At 45.5% G+C, this 20,654-nt stretch overlaps 1 protein-coding gene across 1 annotated transcript in view; it reads right to left on the bottom strand.

Moving 5' to 3' along the window:
• Positions 1–1,208: 1,208 nt before the first annotated feature.
• The window catches only part of FOXO1 (forkhead box O1), an 89,761-nt gene continuing 70,315 nt past the window's right edge, over positions 1,209–20,654 (bottom strand). The window contains exons 2-3 of the mRNA XM_082435023.1: positions 5,058–6,413; positions 1,209–4,586 (exon numbers count right to left, since the gene is read on the bottom strand). Of these exons, the coding sequence (XP_082291149.1) occupies positions 5,076–6,413 (1,338 nt within the window). The 3' untranslated portion in view covers positions 1,209–4,586; positions 5,058–5,075. The remainder of the gene's footprint in view (positions 4,587–5,057; positions 6,414–20,654) is intronic.

Genomic DNA, 20,654 nt, shown 5'->3' with positions numbered 1-20,654 from the left:
TCCAACGTGGAGAAACAATAGCCAAGGCAAAAGTCCTTCAGTGTGGCAGGTCCACAGGTCAAGAAACAATCCGTCAGTCTCTGGTCACAGCAGGGGCCTAGATACTGTCCGAGGAAGGAAGTTTCTCCCTCCATGTTAACCATCAAGCTCCAACCATGGGATCTGTTGCTTCCCACTGTGTTGCTTCCTCTTATCAACTGATGTTAAAACGTGGGAACTGGTCTTAATAAATGACATTAGGTGTGTGATTTTATGTATATGTACAGAGGGTTTTGAAAGGGGCCTGCTGGTTTGAGTTCTGGTGGTGCAATCAAGGCGTTTTTCTGCATTTGGACTAGATCACTTTTCAAAGTGATCTGTGCACAAGACCCAGGTCTGGGGGTAGATGCTTTTATCTGTTCCGCACTCTGGGCTTCTGACTATCGTGTCTTTTAAAGCAAGGGTTCCATTGCTGGAAGGCAGGCAGGAAAAAACAAAAAGCAAAAACCCTAAAAGCTGGACTGATCTTCCAGTGTCTAAACAGATAAACATTAGAATGACCTATTTCCCTTTTCCTACTCCAACTCATTTGGATGTTCCCTTGCCTAGCAAAAGAGTCAGAAGCATGGAGAGACGGGACTTAATCCTGGTTTTAATCCTGGATTTAACCACCATTAATCTAATCCTAGCTCATTCCTCGGGCATTTTCTGAAAAAAGCAAACAAAGAAACTTCAATCTGCAGCCACTGACTGGAAGACACAATGCTCCCCCTTCACGTGGCCTTGGCCTTGGGAAGCCACTGCTCCCACCACACCACCCATCCCTGCTCGCTGATCTCCTAGCCAGGGCCCTCCCCAGCCTGCCCTTCAGGTGTTTTTACCTTCAGCTCCACCTACTCCAACATGAGATCTCATATGCCTGGTCATTTCTGTGCCAGATGTAGTGGATGAAGTGCTTCCACGGATGAAGTGCTCCAGGGTGGTTTGTTACCAGGGAGTCTACTTGCTCTTCAATTCTTGGGGACTATAGTTTGGTCCCAGAGGGACTGTTTCCACCCCCACCCCCACCCCCCACAAAGAAATACCAGATTTGAATAAACCATGGCACCGTGGCTGACAAGGTTTTAACTCACGTGAGAGCAAAACACAACAAAACAAAAAAACAAAAAAAACCCCCATAAACCTAATAAAGAGCTGATTCTGCACAACTAGAAAAGAATGACACCAAACCATTTAAACATCATTTATGTACATTTATGGCTTTATACAGTAACAGCAAAGATTGTTCTTGTGTCTGTAAGTACATCAGCATCATCAGGCACTTCTCAGAGAGTACGGGAACGGGAACGTGGAACCTGGTACTAAACGCGAGTAGTGAAACGTGGGCGGGAGTGACTGCGTCCTGACGGGATGGACGTGGCCGCACCTGGCCAGGCTGCCAGGCTGTCACCCCCCGCCCCCGTCAGGGAGGAGGCCAAGAGTAATGCTAGGCTGTTCTGTTTGCATAAACCACACTGCAACTTTTACCGAATGGTTACTCCCAAACTAAAACCACAAGAGAAACTTCTTGGTTACAAGTCAGTTATAAATTAAGAACTCTTAGGAGCTGAATGTTAAGAATTTCCAGTTGGGGGTTGGGGAATGGTGGGTGGGAGGGGAGGATTGGTAACATATATCCAGCAGCTGAACGAGTCCAAATCGTATATTTTGGGGGAATGGTTTCCATTTTAAGTGTCTTTCTCCTCTTTCGGGGATGTTTCACTGATTTACTGCTCACTGGGGTACAACATTTGCTAATTAATTTAGACTTTGTCAGTTTGTCAAAGCAGAACTTTCCAAGTAACACATCTATGACCTAAATATATTCCATACGTCTATATTACGGAAACAATACTTTATATTTAAAATATCTGAATAGCTCTATAATACAATATGCTTTTAATAACAGTACAAACCAGAGGAAATAAATCAAACAAGGCTGCATAGGTGATAATCATTTGCACATTTCACAAAGCAATCATGTACAATAACTGATATACTCATTACTCCAGAAAGTCAGTATTCTTACAGAAAAAGAATTACTAGAGGTCACATGATGTTTGTTTTCAAAATAGACAAGGTGCCTTTTCACTGGACTTCACTGTACCCCGGAAAGCTACCCAGGATTCTTGTTAGAATTTCAACACAAAGAAAAATTTGAAGGAAAAAAAAAAAAAAGATATTTACACAGACTCAAGAGGAAGCAACATCTTTTTAAAAGTCACTCTACAAAGTAGTAAGATTTTAACAGTGATTTGTAGCTACGGTTGCCTCTTCAGTGAACAAGGCGGCTGGGGAGGCTCACCGTGCGATGCCTGGGAGGCGGGGAGTGGTGGCAGGTGCACACAGAGCGGAACACGAGCACTCTGGCTCCAGCGAGCTCTAGCACGTGTGCAGGAGGCATTGCTCAGAAGAACTAGGGCTTCTATGACCAGACATATTTTGGAGTGGCCAACAAGGAAGATGGCTAGAGAGGCGGCTGCTTAATTTTCAGAAGCACAGAAGTCACTGTGGGAGCTTACAGTAGAGCCTGTCTCCTGGAGGAGAGAGCCATCAGAACACCTGTGTTCTTGTTAAACACGGAGGAAAAACCAAGCCAACAGAGACGCAACTCACAGGCGAGACAAAGCAAGTGGGAAGTGGGTTAGGTTCACAGAAATCAGGGCCTTCTCAAGAAGGCCAGAGGAACGTTTTTGTGCACCTGTTCCTTTTATTGTGCGGATTCTGAGCATTCCACATGACTTGAACACACCGGTGGATTAAGTGGCACGCAAAGCCAATTAACTTGGTCTATCAGTACAGGTAATTGGAAAATATCAATATTACAACACAATGATCAGAATTATAATTTGGGTTGCTAAAGGCAGAAGAAACTCTCCAATTCTTAACTTACGCTAAGGCTTTTTAAGATAAATTCAAATATACAACTTACAGCTCGTTAGTTGGTTTTCAAATTCATTGCCCCAATTTTTAAGCAAGTTCTATTCCATTTGGTAGCCATCTGCACTCATGAACACAAAACATTCTAAAAATCACTCAAGTCCCGCTTAAAAATTCCCTGCTTCGACTTAGCCTTCCACAGTGTGCCAAGTAACCCAAGGACAGAGGGAAAGAGGGATGAAGCATGAGTGTGGACCTAATTCTTCAAGGCAGAGCTACAAAACCAACCTCCACCTAGACCAGGAAGAGCACAGTATTACGAGGGAAAACTTTTGCTGAAGCTCAACTCAAAAAGGTTAAGTTGATCAAAACCCCCAGCTTGAGAAAGGAGCACTGTCTTAGAGGTGGATCTCCCCTTCTGATCTACAAATATTACGAGGCCCCCCCGCCAGGAGTATTTGAAACAAAGAGCACACAGGCATCAATCAGAAGAGTCAATGCTGTGTGGTATGCTTAATTCACAGGATAGTAGAAGCGGATGGAATTTTTTAAAAACACATACATAAAAAAGTATCAAGTTCTCCTAAACGTGAAACACAAAATGTTCATAACTATACATCACTCTCCTGCCAAGATAGGGCCAGAAATGCTGAGTGTGCAAGTACTAATTACAATGATTGTAAGATTAGTCAGAAACATCACCAAGTAGCATCCCAAAGTGTACAAACCAGTTAAGCACGTATAAAATTAGTACTAATCCAGTTAGAAATACAAAATGAAAATTACGGATGCTGCTTCAAATATCTGGGATTCCACAAATTTACAAGCAGACTATGTAACAAAGTAGACTCTAGTTTTAAGAAAACATTACAGTTCAATATCTATTCCAAAAATGATCTCAAGTCCCAACAATAACATCAAAAATCATTCATTTATCTGGAAATTAGAACCATTTAAGTGTTTGTACAAATTTGCAAATAACAAAATAAACAAACAAACAAAACAGAAAAAAAAAGAAAGAAAAGACCTGTACAAGGCTGGCGTTTAACCTATTTTCTATTTTTTATTTTTTTCCAAAAGACTTTTGGTAAGTCCATTAATTCAGCAGACGGACAACAGGCTGTTGGTTCTCCTGTGAATTATGTGGCAATGTGAACAGGTCCAGAGCTGTTCAATGGAGGTGCAGAATGGAGAGCTTGGTTCTTTGTCATTCATCAGTTCAGCAGAACACAGGTCGTATACAAACAAAAGTTTAACTTATCAAGGACATGAGACCATCACAGTATTACAAAAAGAGTAGAAACTTTCCTTGGACCAAATGAATATTTAAAAAAACAAAAATGCACACAAATACAATTCTGTAGCTACGGCTTATATACAAAACTTGAAAGCACACCAGGATCCAAAAGTCTTTTCTGCAATTATATGGTGTAGTGAGTTTGGCACTTCATTGTAATGAAATTTCCAATGGCACAGTCCTTATCTACAGCAGCACGTAACCTGCAAACATCGGGCAAACATCCTGTACAGGAAAAGTGTCTTCGCTGCCAAGTCTGACGAAAGGAAAAAAGAAACACTTTTTTTCTTTTTTTTTAATCAAGAAAACGAAAAGGTAGGGTGAAGGACATCTTTGGACTGCTTCTCTCAGTTCCTGCTGTCAGACAATCTGAAGTACTTTTAAGTGTAGCCTAGGAAAGAAAACACACACACACACACACTCATTGAATATACAGCCAAATTAAAATCAACTCAACACATTAGGGTGACAGACACACTGCAGGGAGAGCTGGACTTTCTCAAACAGCTCTGAAATCACTCAGTGGGAGAAAATTCCACTTTAAAAAACCCTTCAGCATTTGATTTGTATCAAATGTATTCACTTATTGACGAGTTACTAAAAAGATGCAGCCATCTAGTCTAACTGTCGAAAGAAACTCTTTAAAGCAGTTAGAGGAAAAGCTTCCTTATGTTTAAGCTCCAAAGGAAAATTTATAAGCTGCGAAAGGGGCGGAGAATGTATGATCAAAGATGCCTCTCTGCAAGGGGCGGCCAGCTGCCATCCAAAAAGCCCCGACCATGGCGGATACAAGGCAAGGTACTGGGTTCCTCTCTTTTATGTCCTGTTTTCAGAAGGTCTTTTGATATCGGGGCACTCTTACCTGCTCACTTGCTCACTCTCAGCCTGACACCCAGCTGTGTGTCGTCGTCTTGACACTGTGTGGGAAGCTTTGGTTGGGCAGCACATTGTCAAAGTTAAAATCCAACGTATCTCCATCCATGAGGTCGTTGCGGATGATGGACTCCACGTCACAGTCCAAGCGCTCGATAAACATGCCGTCCAAGTCACTGGGGAGCTTCTCCTGGTGGAGAACGCCCATCCTGCCGTAGCCGTTGCAGCTGCTCACGGAGGAGTAGCCCCCCAGGGCGTTCATCTGCATGGGGTGGGGCAGAGGCACTTGTAAAGCTGTCTTCACTGGGGCCAAGCGGCTCATACCCGAGGTGTGGGGCATGGTGTTCACCGCGTGGGGCAAGGCACGCCCATTCACCGCAGACGTTGACTGAGCGTGTCCAGGGTGGGTGTGGGAGCTGGGGTTCATCATTTTGTTATGAGATGCCTGGCTGCCATAAGTGGGCATGACCGAATTAGGGCCCATCAACACATTCTGGCCAAGGACGCGGCTGTTGGGTTGAGCCACCCCAGGATCAACTGGTGTCATGATGTCATTGTGGGGAGGAGAGTCGGAAGTCAGTAACTCCTTCAAGAGTCCCGGTGCACAGTTATACTGACTCATGCCTCCATAACTCGATTTGCTGTCCTGAAGCGTTTGCATAGGCATCTGGGGCAAAGGGGTCATGCTGGACTGGCCGTAGGTGTATTTTTGGTAGTTTGGGCTGGGTGAATTCAGACTGGTGTTTGGCGGCGCAAACGAGTAGCATGGCGTCTGCTGCATCATGGTGCCCGGCGAAGACTGGGTTGAAACAGTTAATGACGTTGGTGATGAGAGAAGGTTGAGATTATCCAGGAGGTTTTCCATGTTCTCAGGACTGCTTATCTCAGACAGACTGGGCAGAGTAGAAGCCATCTTCGCCGCTGACGGTGGGTACACCATAGAATGCACGTCCCCGTCTCCGAGATCATCCTGCTCAGTCATAATGGGAGAAAGTCTCCCGCTAATAGTGCTAGCATTCGAGCTAGTTCGAGGGCGAAATGTACTCCAGTTATCAAAGTCGTCATTGCTGTGAGAGCCAGGGCTTGCAGGCCACTTGGAAAACTGAGACCCTGGGCTGTCCCCGGCACCCTCTTGGCCAGCCTGCAGGGACGCTTTTTTCTTGGCAGCTCGGCCTCGGCTCTTAGCAAATTTACTGTTGTTGTCCATGGATGCGGCTCTTCTCCTGGGCGATTTCCCACTCTTGCCTCCCTCGGGATTAAGCATCCACCAGGAACTCTTTCCAGTTCCTTCATTCTGCACACGAATAAACTTGCTGTGTAGGGACAGATTATGACGAATTGAATTCTGTAAAGCAAAACACCATGTTAGAAATACTCCTCCAATTGGAAAACCCACTCACTATTCAATAGAGACACGTATCACATGGAAGACAAGTCAAGTTTTGAAAGAGTTTACGGTATAGATTTCAACCTGTACAGTCACTACGCGAGAGCTCAAATCAGTAAAGGAACAACAGTATCGTATCTTAAAAACAGTATCTGTGTCTTAATTTAACGAGGGGACAAAGTTAAATGAGCATTATTATAAACACCTTCTTTTATATAGCTCTATTTTGCAGGGAAATTACAGGAACTGGTTTTAAAACCACTTGGATTTGCTATGCAAATAGCACTCCATAACAAAGTGCTATCAAAACCCCTTTCCACTCTATCACGCCTAGAACTACTGCTAATTCTCTTCGGACGGCACATTTGCCACTTACACAGCCATCTAGTCTAACTGTCGAAAGTTTTATATTATGGGGCCCACATGGTCACGGAAAGGAAAGAAAGGAAGCAAGATACATTCTTAGTCAAGAATTAAAAGCCTGAAAACTAGTAAGACATCGATTCATTTACATCCTTAAAGTCCATTAGGCAGATATAGGTGAATATAAGGACAACTGGGCTGCTGTTGTTTAACTCTAGAAAGTTAAACTGCCAAAAAAAACGAGAGAGAAAGAAAGGAAGGAAGGAAGGAAGGAAGAAAGAAAGAAAGAAAGGAAAGTTTAAATTCAAATGTTGTTCGCAACCCTCTCCTCCCAGCAATAACCAGTAGCACGCACCAACTAACTCAGCCTCTGACACCCGTCAGAGGTTACACTCCAGCCAAAAAGCCGGTCTGGGAGGGAAGGAGTGGTGGAGAGGACAGAGAGCTGGTGGCTCTGATCCACTGAGTACGGCTCCACAACTAAATCGCATGCCCCCTGGGGCAGTTAGTAAAGAAAATCAACTTTTTTTGGAGCACTTAGGTGGCTCTGCTACTCACTGGCTACAAACCTTGGGAAACTGCTTGGCCCCCATGTACCTTATAGCCCCTTTGGGGCTGTTCTATGGATTCCACGAGATAAGGTAGGTCAAATGCTCAGTGGTGTGTGCAACATGGTAAGCGGTCACCAAGAAGAAGGTGTCAGATCCCAACTTGGTTGGGGGCTGGGGAGGAGGGGCCCAAGGCACCGCCCATTCTGAGCCCATTTCCCTCCTCCTAGTCACTGGGGTGTCGGTAGGAGCTTACGGGTATCGCAAACACAAACCCACCACTCCAAACACGCTGCAACGGGAGTCAGAGACAGTTGCAAGCTCCAGCAGAAGCCGTGGAGCCAGGCGGTAAACAAGGAAGCCCGAATGCAATTCCGCTACTGGACACACGGCGAGACTGACAGCATCCGGAGAACCTCTGGGACACGTGGACAAGGAAAGGGGGGCTCCCGAGGAGGAGGGAGCTTCTCTGATAGATTTTTTTGCCCCAGCACAGGGCAGGGCACGCAGCAGACTCCGTCATCAGGGCCCTGATCCCAAGTCCAGGGGCGGGGACCTGGGGACCTGGAGCAGGGCTGTGTGCGCTGTGTGCGTGGCCCGCAGACTTCCCTGGCTTCCTCTGCCGACTGAATGCAAGGCTCAGCGACCAAGCCCCCCGGATCGCTGCGGGCCCCCTCCCTGACCACGGAAAGGCTCCGGCTGGATTTGTGGTCGCCCAGGATGCAGCCACGACACCCACACCTTCACGCCGTCGCCGTGGGACGCAGATGCTTGAGTGCCAATCACTGCGCCAGAACAAAGCCTTGGCACACAGCAGGGCAGGCCGGGGCTCAACACAGACTATGAGTTCACAATTTTCCTCATTAAAAGGAGGTAGAACACAAAGGAAAAAAATCTCACTTTCTAAAAGGAGATGCAAAAGTCATAGTGAGGCCGGACAGTCAAGGCTGAGAAATCCACATTTCAAAACGCCCTCTGACCCTCTGTACTACATTCCACCCAAGGACTGCAACACAGCAGCTATGTGACGAGCCCTTCTGCCAGGCCCAGGCAAGTGTGGGTCAGCCACGGCCCTGAATGGGGACTTCCAGGCTGGATGCTGGGCAGGTGTGTAAGTGGATGGCAGTGAGGGTTTTCTTCTGTTGCCAAGATTCTCCTCTTCCTTCTCACCTACAGATCTATCCCCAACTCAAGACCGGCTTTGAGGACTTTGTGGACATACAAGAACCCCCTAAAAGAGGCCTAGCACTGCAATTGCCCAATGTCCTATTTCATCCCCATAAGATTCCCCAAACCCTATGGGAAGGTTTTACTTATACATGCGCGCGCACACACACACACGCACACACTGTGTGCTCCCAATATTCCATCATGACTATTTTGTTCTTTGAACACAACAGAAACACAGATAAGCGACGATGAAATCTCTGGAGGAAAGGAAGCTTGACTCCTGTCCCTGTCACATTTAGTTAATGATAAACGGGAAAGATCTTCCTAGATAGTGGCTTCCTGGCTGTCTGTACTGCCTGGGGGAGGGGGTGGCACAGCTCTGTGATTCACATAATTAGATCAGATTATTTGCAACTGCAATTGGGGGACATTTTTTTAACCTTATTTTTGCCTGGAAGCCATTCCTTTTTTTTTTTTTTTTTTTTTTTTTTGCTGCGTTGGGTCTTTGTTGCTGTGCACGGGCTTTCTCTAGTTGCGGCGAGCGGGGGCTACTCTTCGTTGCAGTGCGTGGGCTTCTCATTGCGGTGGCTTCTCTTGTTGCGGAGCACGGGCTCTAGGTGCACGGGCTTCAGTAGTTGTGCCACAGGGGCTCAGTAGTTGTGGCTCGTGGGCTCTAGAGCGCAGGCTCAGTTGTTGTGGCATGCGGGCTTCAGTAGTTGTGGCACATGGGCTCAGTAGTTGTGGCTCGCGGGCTCTAGAGCGCGGGCTTCAGTAGTTGTGGCATGCAGGCTCAGTAGTTGTGGTTCGCGGGCTGTAGAGCGCAGGCTCAGTAGTTGTGGTGCACGGGCTTAGCTGCTCCGCGGCATGTGGGATCTTCCCGGACCAGGGCTCGAACCCGTGTCCCCTGCATTGGCAGGCGGATTCTTAACCACTGCGCCACCAGGGAAGTCCCTGGGAGACATTTCTAACAAGACTGCAGAATCTGTCATGATGAAATCTTTAAAAAGTTCAGGAAGCATTCACTAGCTCGGATGGGACATATGCTGACTTACCGTTTAGATTTACAAAAAAAAAAAAAAAAAGTTGGGTGGTGGGGAGTGGGGTAGAACAATCCCTTACTTATCAAAACATTATGCTACATATTTTCCTAAGAGGACATTTCAGGTCGCTCTTTGAGCAACAGAGCTGTCTCCTAACTTTGCCAACAATTAAAAAATTTTTTTCCGAACAGGAAAAGGTTTGCTGCGCAGGGCTTGTTACATAAATTCCTGTTTTTCACACAGCCGGCAGGACATTAAAGAAGCTATGATTTCCAATGGGGGATATCGGAGTGGAGGGTGTTGAAGAGGTAAAGCTTGTAAAAATACGTGTCGCTATTAATGATGTTATGTCTGCAAATCTCTGCCGGATGCGGTGGACACAGCCGAGGCAGGGAAAGTGCGGTTCCCCGTGACCTGTGCAGAGAGCCACACGCGGCCAGCAGTGCTCTGAGCTGTTCAGTTCTTCGGCCACGAACAAATTATCACGTGAGGAGAGAGGTAGGGTGAGAGGACAGGAGACTCGTGCACTGCAAACCACTTACCTAAATCCCGAGTTTCTGCATGAGACCATCAGAGAAAAAAGACCACTCAGCAACTTGCCCCTCCACTAGCCGTAGTCTCCGCAGCCCGGGCTTGCCGCTGGTGCCGAGCTGGCTCTCCTCTGCACACGCCCTTCGGCCGCCTGCCCCTCGACTCTCCCTCGCCTTCCGCGTGCCTGGCCACCCCGAGCAGGGCAGCGAGTTCTTGGGAAGCCCGACCCAATGGAAGCCCGTGGACCGTGTGGGGGGAAGGGGCAGCCGGCGCCCGGTGCGGGGCACCCTGGCTTGCTCAACCTGCTCTGCCAGCTGTTTCGAATGCTCGGGTGTTCATTTTGTGCACTCTACAGACCGGATTCCAAGCTTCTTAAAGGGCAAGGGGCTGGCGCGTGTTTTTATTTCCTCATCTCAAAGCCCCTAACAGATGCTCTACACACAAGATACATTCAATGAACGTTTGTTGACTGACATCCCAAAAACATCACAGGGAAGGTGTAATGCCTTCCACATCTTTTCTCTATCCATTCGTGTACCAATTCATGCCAAGTAACTTTTATTGGGACTTATTTATGCTGGGTGCAGTGAAGGACGTCAGAAGGAATTAGTCACAGAGTCTGCCCTCCGGGTGTTTTATGATCTACCTGGGGAAGGAACAAGTCCACCTAAATGGCCACTCGGGACAAAAAATGATGTACAAAGGACTGTCCAGGAGCCTCGACTTTTTCCCGCCAAAGGTCACCACCACCCCCAACTTCTGTCTCAGCCCAAGTGTCCCTTCCTTCCGGAAGCATTTCCTGAGAACCCCATCCCAGCCTGCAGCTAACACAGGACCTGATTTACTCACCACAGTCATGCCTCTGCTATGTCTGGCTCCCCACTACCCTGTGAGCTGCATGAGCTCAGGGACCTGGGCTGTCCTCTTGTGCGCTGTATCCTCACAGCTCCATCACCAAGTAGACACTCAAGTATCTGCTGAATGGATTAATAAGTCCTACATGTACGGGGTTGTCGTGAAGATTAAATGAGATAACAGGTGTCCTTACCTCAATCGATATCGGCCACTGTTATTATTAAGATAATGGCACCTATAAGATAACATGTCTGTGTTTTAGAGACTCACCCATATTACAAACATTGGTCTCGTTTCTTTATAATCGTACCTTGTACTGTTCCCACTAAGACGAGGCTTTTACATGTTAGTTACTGGGAAAATAGACCAGTTTTGCGGTAGTAGTTAAGATATTTTCTCTCTGCACTAGATACAGTGTCTGCTGTGGGCAGGTGCTAATGAAGGCATTTAGATACTACAGCTGGTCTGTTAACGCGCTTGCCGGGCGCGTTCTCAGAATCCTCAAGGTGGCTGCCGAGCCTTGTGTGCGGGCTCCGCGTTCAGCTGGCACGTGACGGGGAAGCAGCAGCAGGTGTTAGAGCAGGGCCACTTCCAAGGCCACAGGCTGGTGTGTCTCCTCGGGGGACGTTGTGACTGAGCTCTGCGGGCCCACCGCCCTCCTGGCTGCAAGAAGCCACGCTCCAAGGCTGGGCCCCGGAGACCCTGAAGACACAGGGCAGGAACTGCCCCTTCTCTGGACGCACTTAGCCTGGATGTCTAAAGCAATAATCGGAGAGCCATCAACGTGCAAGAAGACATCTTTACACTTTTCACCTACTTTACATTTTTATCTCATTTTTAAAAATGAGCATGGAGAAGTTGATTTGAGAACTAAGTTCCGTTTCTCCATTCTTTAGCCATTGAATAAAAAGCTTGTCTGTTCCAGCCTCAAAACAAATTAAGTAAATAAAAATGAGCAAATGCATTATACAATATATACAATATGTTGGTATAGTATAAATGAATAAATGTAACATCAAAAAGGGTGTGATTTTTACAAAAACATTTAGAGAGCGCTAGTCTATTACAGTAAACTTCCAGTCTACTAGAAGCCCCAACAAAGAAAACCAAGGGAGCAGAACTAGACCTCTTGTCAAGTCTAACGAACTCTTTGGTCCCCCAAGGCCTGGGTTGAAAAAATGGCCTGGGGGTCCAGCCCTCGGTTTGCTCCCCTCCTCCTCTGCCCTCCTGAATCCCACCTTCAGACCTGAGCTCCCACCCGGCTCCGTCCAGCCCACCCAGCAGTGTACGTGGAGACCACCACCTCTCAGCCACAACTCTAGCCATCACTGCTGCACCTTACTTTCTGCTGGGCGTTCTAAGACTACTCTGGTCTTTGTGTTTAACCAGGAATAAAACAAAACCAGCAACTTAAGCTGAATACATCCTGCTCAGGATCCCCTGGCCTTCATACTTTACACGTGGATTTTACTTAACAGTTTACAAACGGCTTTCAATACATCATGTCTCATTCCATCCTTGCAAGAGCCCTATATAAGGCAGGTATTATTGGCCCCGTTTTAAAAATAGGAAAACTGAGGCTCGGAAAATGAATCTCATGCAAAATAACTCTGCACACAACACCACTGCCAGCTGGAGAAACCACTTTTTGGCTTCACCATCATGAAGAAGAATGAAAGGAACATACTTAAGACTGAGGTTACATGTGTGCATCTTGAGGGAGCGGAAATAATTCTGTTTACAAACACTATTAGAAAACTCCTTTTCTGCCTCAACGGGTAATAAATTTACAAAGTATGATTTGCTTTTAATTCTAATCGGTTACTCTTTGTGGCAGGGAAGCAGAGCAGCTGAAATGTGAATTTCAGATGTGAGCCACTGCCCCGGGGAGAAAGCCTGTGCAAAGGGGCTTTGAGAACCCACGAGGGAAATGGAAAGGCCCTCAGAGGTCCCACAGCCAAGAACTGCCCGTCGCCCTGTGGGAGGGTGGGTGTGAGCTACAGTCACCAAGCCAAACAAAAAGAGCTCCAAACTAAGGCGCTGGAACACGTGACTAAATGAACTTGTTGTTCTAGAAATTCTAGAAATTCTTTCAAAATGCGAGACAAACTAGGTTTTTCCAAAAGCATTTTATCTAATTTCTGTGAACTCTGTCAATGTGTGCTATGGTTTCGTAGGCTCCCAGCACGGACTCACCCCCTCCCCCTGCTTCCTCTCTTTTACACATCCCTTCCTGCAGTTCCAAGAATGAAAACAAACTAAGGAGAAAGTAGGAATAATCTCTGTTCAACAGAGTTCCCGTTAGAGGTGCTAATAAAACAACAACTTTGTAAAATAATGCATTTTGCCTGCAAACAGAAGGAAACACGTGACCTTTTGCCCGTGCTTCTTTTTTACAGGTGATGTCAAAAGATGTATGTTACCAATCGACAGCATAAAAATTCAACTTTAGAAACTGTTGTAATGGAAGATTTGCTGTGAAGAGCTTGATCGACATGCTTACACATTAGGCCCTGGCATCCAGCTCTTCTTCTGTAAAGCTGATTTCACTTCCCCGAAACCTGTCCTTCTTGCCTGCACATCAGTGACCCCAAAGGCCACTCTCACCCCCAGTCTGTACTAGGACTCAGGCTTCCCTGGGAACCCCTGTGGACAGAGGACTCGCAGCCTCATAAAACTTGTGAGCTGGAAAACCCTGGGAAGGTCACCTGGCCTAACACCCTCATTTTATATTAGGGAAAATAGAGTTCAGAAAGATTAAAATGCAGGTGAAAGGCTTATGGGTGTTCATTTACAAAAAGCAGAAGCACATGGGGCTTTAGTCCTAGAAGAACAAGTGTCAAGGACATGCAATGACCCTCCCCCAACCAAACCAATACTCAGCTACAGATTCTCCAGTGGCTACAGACAGACACACATTTGGCTCGAAGCAGCTCTATCTCTGACTCAAATCATTCCAAAGGAAGGAAAAGATGACTACATTAAATCGGCTTCTACTAAAAAAAGCCTATCGGAGGCTATGCTCTCATGTAAAAAAGAACCAAAAGGACCCATGTAAGATCTCATGCGAACCTTCGTGTTTTCAGGAGGCAGTGCGGAGGCGGATCCCAAGGTCAGACTGTGGGACCCCGAGTCAGCTGGTCTCCCCAAGCCCCAGTCTTGACATCTGTGACACAACACCAGCTGTTACTCGGGATCGTTAGGGGCAGAACGGCATCATCTGCATGGAAAGCGCTCAGCGCATCACCTGGCACAAAGTGAGGGAACAGAGGTTGGCTACTTTGTGATGGGAAGTAAAGAGATGTATAAACAGGAATTTTTTAGCCATCGTGAATGGTTACAACCTGATTAAAGACCATTCATCACAAACTTCCTGTTCAACAGGCAGCCAGCCTTCCTGAGGCTGCTTCCATGTCCTCACAACTGAGCTGCAAAACCCTTCTCTGACAGAAATTGTTCTCGCCCTTTAAGAGGATTTCAAAGGTAAAAGTCCGGATCGTTTGACTAGCGTTTGTTCCGTCAGTTTTGGGGGCGACCCCTGTCAGAACCTGTGTCCACGAGCTTGTTCAAGGAGCGGGACATACACCAGTCGGCCAGTGAAGAGCTGGTACCCAGGAAGGCAATTACGAGAACAACGCTCTTCCTCGTCTCTTCCCACACAGGGGCCACCCACCGCCGCCTGCTTCACAGACAGCAAACCCTGAAAGAGCCCCCGAGGGGGTGGGGGGGATTTAGAGCGGACTGCAGGGCAGAGTGCTGGGTAAAGGGGTGGGTTACAAAGTGAACGGGACCGTGGTATCAGGAAACAAGGCGTGCAGACGGAAGCACCCCTGGCCTAGGAGGACGGCCAAGGAGGAAACCTCGTGATAGAGAAACAGACGATGCTCCACAGCTCGCCTGATCTCTAATAAGCTCTCTTTTTGGCCAAAAGCCTCCATATTTCAGGGTAAATTTTCAGCCAACAACCTCAGACATTTAGGACTTAAAAAAAAATCTTCAGGGATGGAAGAGAAACTTTACTTAACGATATTAAAAGTATCCCAAGCTTTTGCTTCTCAGAAGGTCGTAATTAAAAAAGAAGCACCACGTTTCCCCATGCTGTGTCCCATAGGAAAACCCTGTATCAGAGAAAGCTACATTTTATGAGAGGAAGGGCGAAGTCCTTAATTTTCAGCGAAGTCCTTAATTTTCAGGATGTGAAAACCGATACCATTTCATGCCCTGTGCTTTACACACTATCAGAAACCAGGAATTCCGAAAGACAAAACCCAGAACAACCCAGGTGAGGCTGAAACCTTAGATGCAAGCATCTTCCCTTCTGTTCCAGACCATGAGGCATCTATCTGAACCACTGTCCTGGTACAATCTCCGTGAAAGTTGCTACTGTGGAGCCCTGCTTATTAGTAAAGTCTGGAAAACAGAAACTACCTCCCACGGCTATACACTTGGGCCTGATGTTGCCATATACCAGCCACAGAGCTAACTCTCAAGTGAATGTCATCCACCCTGGCTAGGAAGGTCCCCGTAATGGATATACAGAGACTAAATTTCATTTAGCTAAAATTCTTTTAAATGCCTTTTTTTTTTTTTTTAAATAAAAAGGATGTGTCAAAAAAAAAAAAAAAAAAAAAAGGATGTGTCGGCTACTAAGGATTTCAAAGTGGAGCTTGTTTCTCCTGGGATTTAGTTCCAGGGAGAAGGCAAGCAGGCATCCCTGGCCACCCTTTAACCCAGTCCCTCCTTCCCCAGGGAGGCACAGAGACCGGCAGGCACTGCCAAGCCCACAGCAAAGAGCCACCAGTCCCCACCCTGCCCATCAGCTGACCTGAAGGAGCCTATCCTTCGCGAAACTTCTTTTTCATTAACTGCCCAGAATACAGACTCTTTTGCTGCTCTTGCCTAATGACTGCCTCAGACACATAAGGCTCCACCAGCACAGAATATTAAGAGGAAACTCATTTGTTGAAGTGATTCTGCCATTTTCCTAATGAAAATCTTTGTCTATTTTATAGGCCTTACTACTTTTCGAATCTTCAGTGGCTTTAGAAACACACTGCTTCACAATGCAATTAACTTACCTTATGTATTTGGCTACCGGAATGAGGCAAAACAAAATAAAAGCCAAAAACAAAGAACACATTAGGATTTACTCTCTTCTGATGAAGAACTTAAATTAGGCATAAAATGAAACATAGCATATATCAATAGTTTGATCCATTTTAAAGTTTTCTAAAGAGAACTAAAGTGAATTCTAAAGTATTTTGTCAGAGTTAGTGATGAGCGCATTAAACCTGCTCATGTTAGGTGAATGTTTACTCAAGGTTTGCAACCAAACTGCTTACAAGAGCCACAGAAAGCTCTACGAATGTAAAGGCAGTAAGGCTGAAACTTGGACAGATTAGAATCTCTAGGATAAGATCCCACCCATAGGACGTACTATCTATAATTGCTTTTTATCCTAAATATGTTCACTGTCTGGAAAATCTAGGGAAAGATGAATCCACTGAATGCATAAGCTATTTACCAAGAACTGCTACTCATAGTCAACAGAATTAAAAAGTACAAAGTCTAGGCTTATGTGGGGTTTTTTTTTTCTGTTTTGGAACCCAAATATGATAAATCCAGATTACAACAACAAATTGCAATAAAATATAACACTCTGAATTTCACATTATTTGCAATGTAGGGTTTTCTTGGTTATACAGAATCTTGAAACCAGCCTTCTTGCCCATCATTCTGGGTAAGGAACCTAATGCAACAATGATCTGTTAAGTACACATTATTTTGGGGCTACCCCCCAAAAATTCTTCAGAGCTTGTCTCAAGTCAAATAGTTACAGATATTCACTGACTGACCCAATACTAGCAAAACCATTTGGGCCCATTTACTTCATGATAAAGCGAAGCGCCCCCCACCGTGGGAGACTGGGCCCGCCACAGCTGTCCCCAGGCGTCCTGCAGATGGCAGGGATCCACCTCAGTGAAGAGACCACAGACACAGCAGGTCTGCTGCACAACCACCCTACTCTCCACACCTCCCTTCCAAACAACAAATACTCCGTCAGTACCACCAGGACCCACGCCAGTTCAGGGACTCCAAAAGAACCCCCCAAAATGTTTCAGAAAGGCAGCTTTATTAAGTTACCTAAAAGCCTACATATACATGTCTCTCAAGGCCTTTCAGAATGTGTCCACCTTAAAACCACACCTCCTCACCGGCACAGCCCCTGTCCTGCACACGAGGCCTGCACTTAACTTCTCAAGCAGTATTTGTCCATGGCGCTGTCACGACAACACGGTGCTGTGCTTGTTTGTCACCTACGCTATGAACAGCATTTTCACCTCTGAAAACTGCATCAACTGAACAAGGAAGGAGCCTGAGAACGGCCCCCTCACTCCTGCATAGACACTGACGCTCCACCAGAAGTAACAAATTTATTAAGTGATGCCCACAAGGACCTGCAGCCTAAATCAGGTCTCAGGTCAAGATTAAGGCCAGCTCTGGGAGAATGTGCTTCGCCACGATCACTCCAGGGCTCAGGGGATGCTGGAAGGCTCCAAACTGAGTTTGCCCTGGAACCAGATTTAGACGACCTGGGGACATCTACTATGACTCCTGTGGGTTCCATTATTTTTGAGCTTAGCCCCAGGGTTAGGCTGGTCCACATTCCAGAGAGAAGAGAGGAAGAAAGTCAAGTAGGACAAAAAGGATCCCCAAATCACCTGAGGGTCCCCAGTTGAGCGATCAGCAAACCTCCCCATCTGCAAAGTTTTCCTTGTTTTAAACTTTGTACTCTAATGCTGCAGTTTGAACTCATAACCTCTAGAAATATGAACAACATTGTCAAGAATTAAAAGTGTAAGACCAGGTTTACAAATCTCCAAAGGCAAAAACCTCACAGCTACTTCTGGTAGTTATGAGGATCGTTTTTAGGAAGATGTCGATCATTTAAAATGCACCGGCTACACACAACACACGTTCTTTGTTTTGGGTTGAGAAAACAATGAGAGAGTTTTGTTAAGCTCTATTTTAAATACTAGAGGGAAACTAACAAAGAAGTAATGAATAAATGACTATATGAACCATTTCTTAGGGTGATTCATACCAATGGAGAATCAGAACTTCTCACCCGAGCCCATAGTCTGTGATGGTACACGTTCAAACTCCTCTTTGGAACTTCAGTGGTCACTGTTTTCAGTTTTATCACTTTGAATTTTGTCCAAAATGGAACTGTGAATAGCAACCATTGTGGCTGGAATCTTGCACATGGTACAAATGTTTTGTATCTCTTCCGAGCTACTGCATTCAAGGATACTCTGAACCACTGCTAACAATTTCCACCACAATATATTAGTATATACATTTGGGGTGCCTTTTCTCCACTTCCTTAAAATGATGCATTTGCCAAAATGGTGCAGTATTAAGGGTCTTCTCAGAAGAGTAAGGGCTTATTTAGATGACGCCCTGTGCCTCACCATCATATAACCCAAAGGAGCACGACGAAAGCCAAGTGAGAGTGCGTTTGGAAACCACACAGCATATTAAAAATGTGACAGACACTAGCAATTTCAATTTCTAGAAATCCTTGATATTCTAAAACAAAAGCAGGGTTTTCTGGAAGAAGTTGTTAACCCTATTTAGCAGTGAGATCAGTCTAATTTCAACTCCTCTCACTTTGTTCTAAACAACAGGTAGTCTCTTTGGTATTAATTTATTTTCTTTCTTTTTTTATTACTCGGAAAAGTAATTGAGACAAATTCTGACAACCTAGTTAAGATTGTAAGGGAGCATTCAGAATTGTTAGTGGGTGAACAAAGTTTCAAACAATCGTTCTTCACTACAACTCTACCCCCAAAGGTAAGAAGTTTTACATTTTAACCATTTTTAAAGTCCATGGATACAACTCTATCAAACAATTGATGAAGACAGACACCAATATATTGCATAACTGTTTTAGTCCTCAAAGTAGCTATAAATTAAACTGGAGTAGCATGCAATTTTAGAACAAAATATTTTCTTTTGAAGAGTCTTCAAGGCTGGTTTATTTAGTTTTTTGTTTATTTAATTATAAAGACACCCGACTGTTCCAAAAGGACCCCAGGGTCAGTCAGGGCTGGGGCAGAACATGTCCCATTCAGCACTGCCCCAGCCAGCACCAGAGCACTGTTTTCCTGCCTCCCAGGGTCATACACAGATGGCTGACAACACGAAAATGAAAGGTGGCACATGCTCAAAACAAGAAAGGAAAGACCCTAACCTAGAATTGAGGAAAGGCAAGATTCAGATTGCTGGATAAAAGGGAAGGGAATTCTTGATGTGAGTGCAGAACACGAATAAAAGGTGACGGGTATACTACATAACGTGTTCTAAAACCTGAGAGACCTGGATTCAAATCCAAACCTGAGTAATCCTGGGCAAGTGACTTACAATCTAACAGTACTTACCTTACTGAACCACAGTACTAAACGCTCAGTGTGTACAAAGTGACCAACAAATATCAGTATCAGTACATGCGAGAAAAGTTTGTTAAAAGCACTAACAAGATGTGTCTGGAGAAGAAAGAAGGGGTAAAAGTGGCTGTATTTGAGTTCAGATGCAGAAAGAGGGGGAAACAAGGTGGGAGGGGACTTTCAAAAATGAGCTAGGGGCTTGTATTTTATCCGACAGGCAACACTCAGGAGAGCGAGAAAAGATTAGAATAAAGTTACGACGTGGAACCTAGAGGAAAGGGCCAACCTGTCTTCCCACGAGACAGCAGGGAAAAAAGGAGAGACTGTGTCCTGCTCGGAAAGCAGGTATTTTTGATTATCCAAAAATTTAAGTATGTGCAACGTCTGTATTTTCACGTGCATATAAATGTCTGTTGATAAGCAAAAACCCCTCGGGGAGGTGCTGTCTTCAGTACGGTTCTTCCCCACCCTGAAAGGTGCCCTTTGTTCAAATCACTCCCCCAACAGGAGGCTGCCACAGCTCCTGTGGAGAGGCGGATGACAAGTGTCACCTTGAGGACTTCATGCATCTCTCTCGCTGAAAATGATGGGGTTTTATATTAAAGCTGCTGCCGGGCTTTTGTCTCATGATTCAAATGCTACTTGGTTGTTTTGAAACTCGTGGCATAATATCTGATTTTTTCATAGTCAGAGGAGGGCAGGAGACTGGGACTGGGACCGTTTGTTTTGAAAACAAATTCTAAAACTCGTGAAGTCTGGTGTGTTTTCATACTTTTATCCATCGTTCACAACATTTGGCATACAAATCCCGTTCTTACTTTTAGAAAGGTTTATTTTTGTTTCTTGAGGTCATTGTCTAGGCTCAACCATAACATCTTTCAGGTTGTTTTGAAAGGCTAAAGGGAAATTTAAAGGAAGTAATGCCCTACAATGTAACCATGGACTGTTCCACATAAACAGGGATAGAGCTACAACAAATCACTCAGTTGTTCAGTACCCTAGTAGATGCATATGAGATCCAGGGCCGAGACTGGCCCATGGCTGGATAGCAGTGGTATGAGGATAAACTGAGATGGCATTTTCTCCCCAGGAACCGCCCACACACACAACACTCCCTCCACCACATACACACTTCCATCATCCTGAAAGGCACCACACACGCACACACACAGGAAAGAGGTCTAAATCTTGGGAACTTAATTTTTAACGGCTGACTATCCCATCAGAATTTGATTATAAAAG

Source organism: Balaenoptera physalus (assembly GCF_965194825.1).
Source record: "Balaenoptera physalus genome assembly, chromosome: 18".
Taxonomy (NCBI): domain Eukaryota; kingdom Metazoa; phylum Chordata; class Mammalia; order Artiodactyla; family Balaenopteridae; genus Balaenoptera; species Balaenoptera physalus.
The sequence above is the reverse complement of the archived record's forward strand: the minus strand, read 5'-3'. Positions and strand labels throughout refer to the sequence as shown.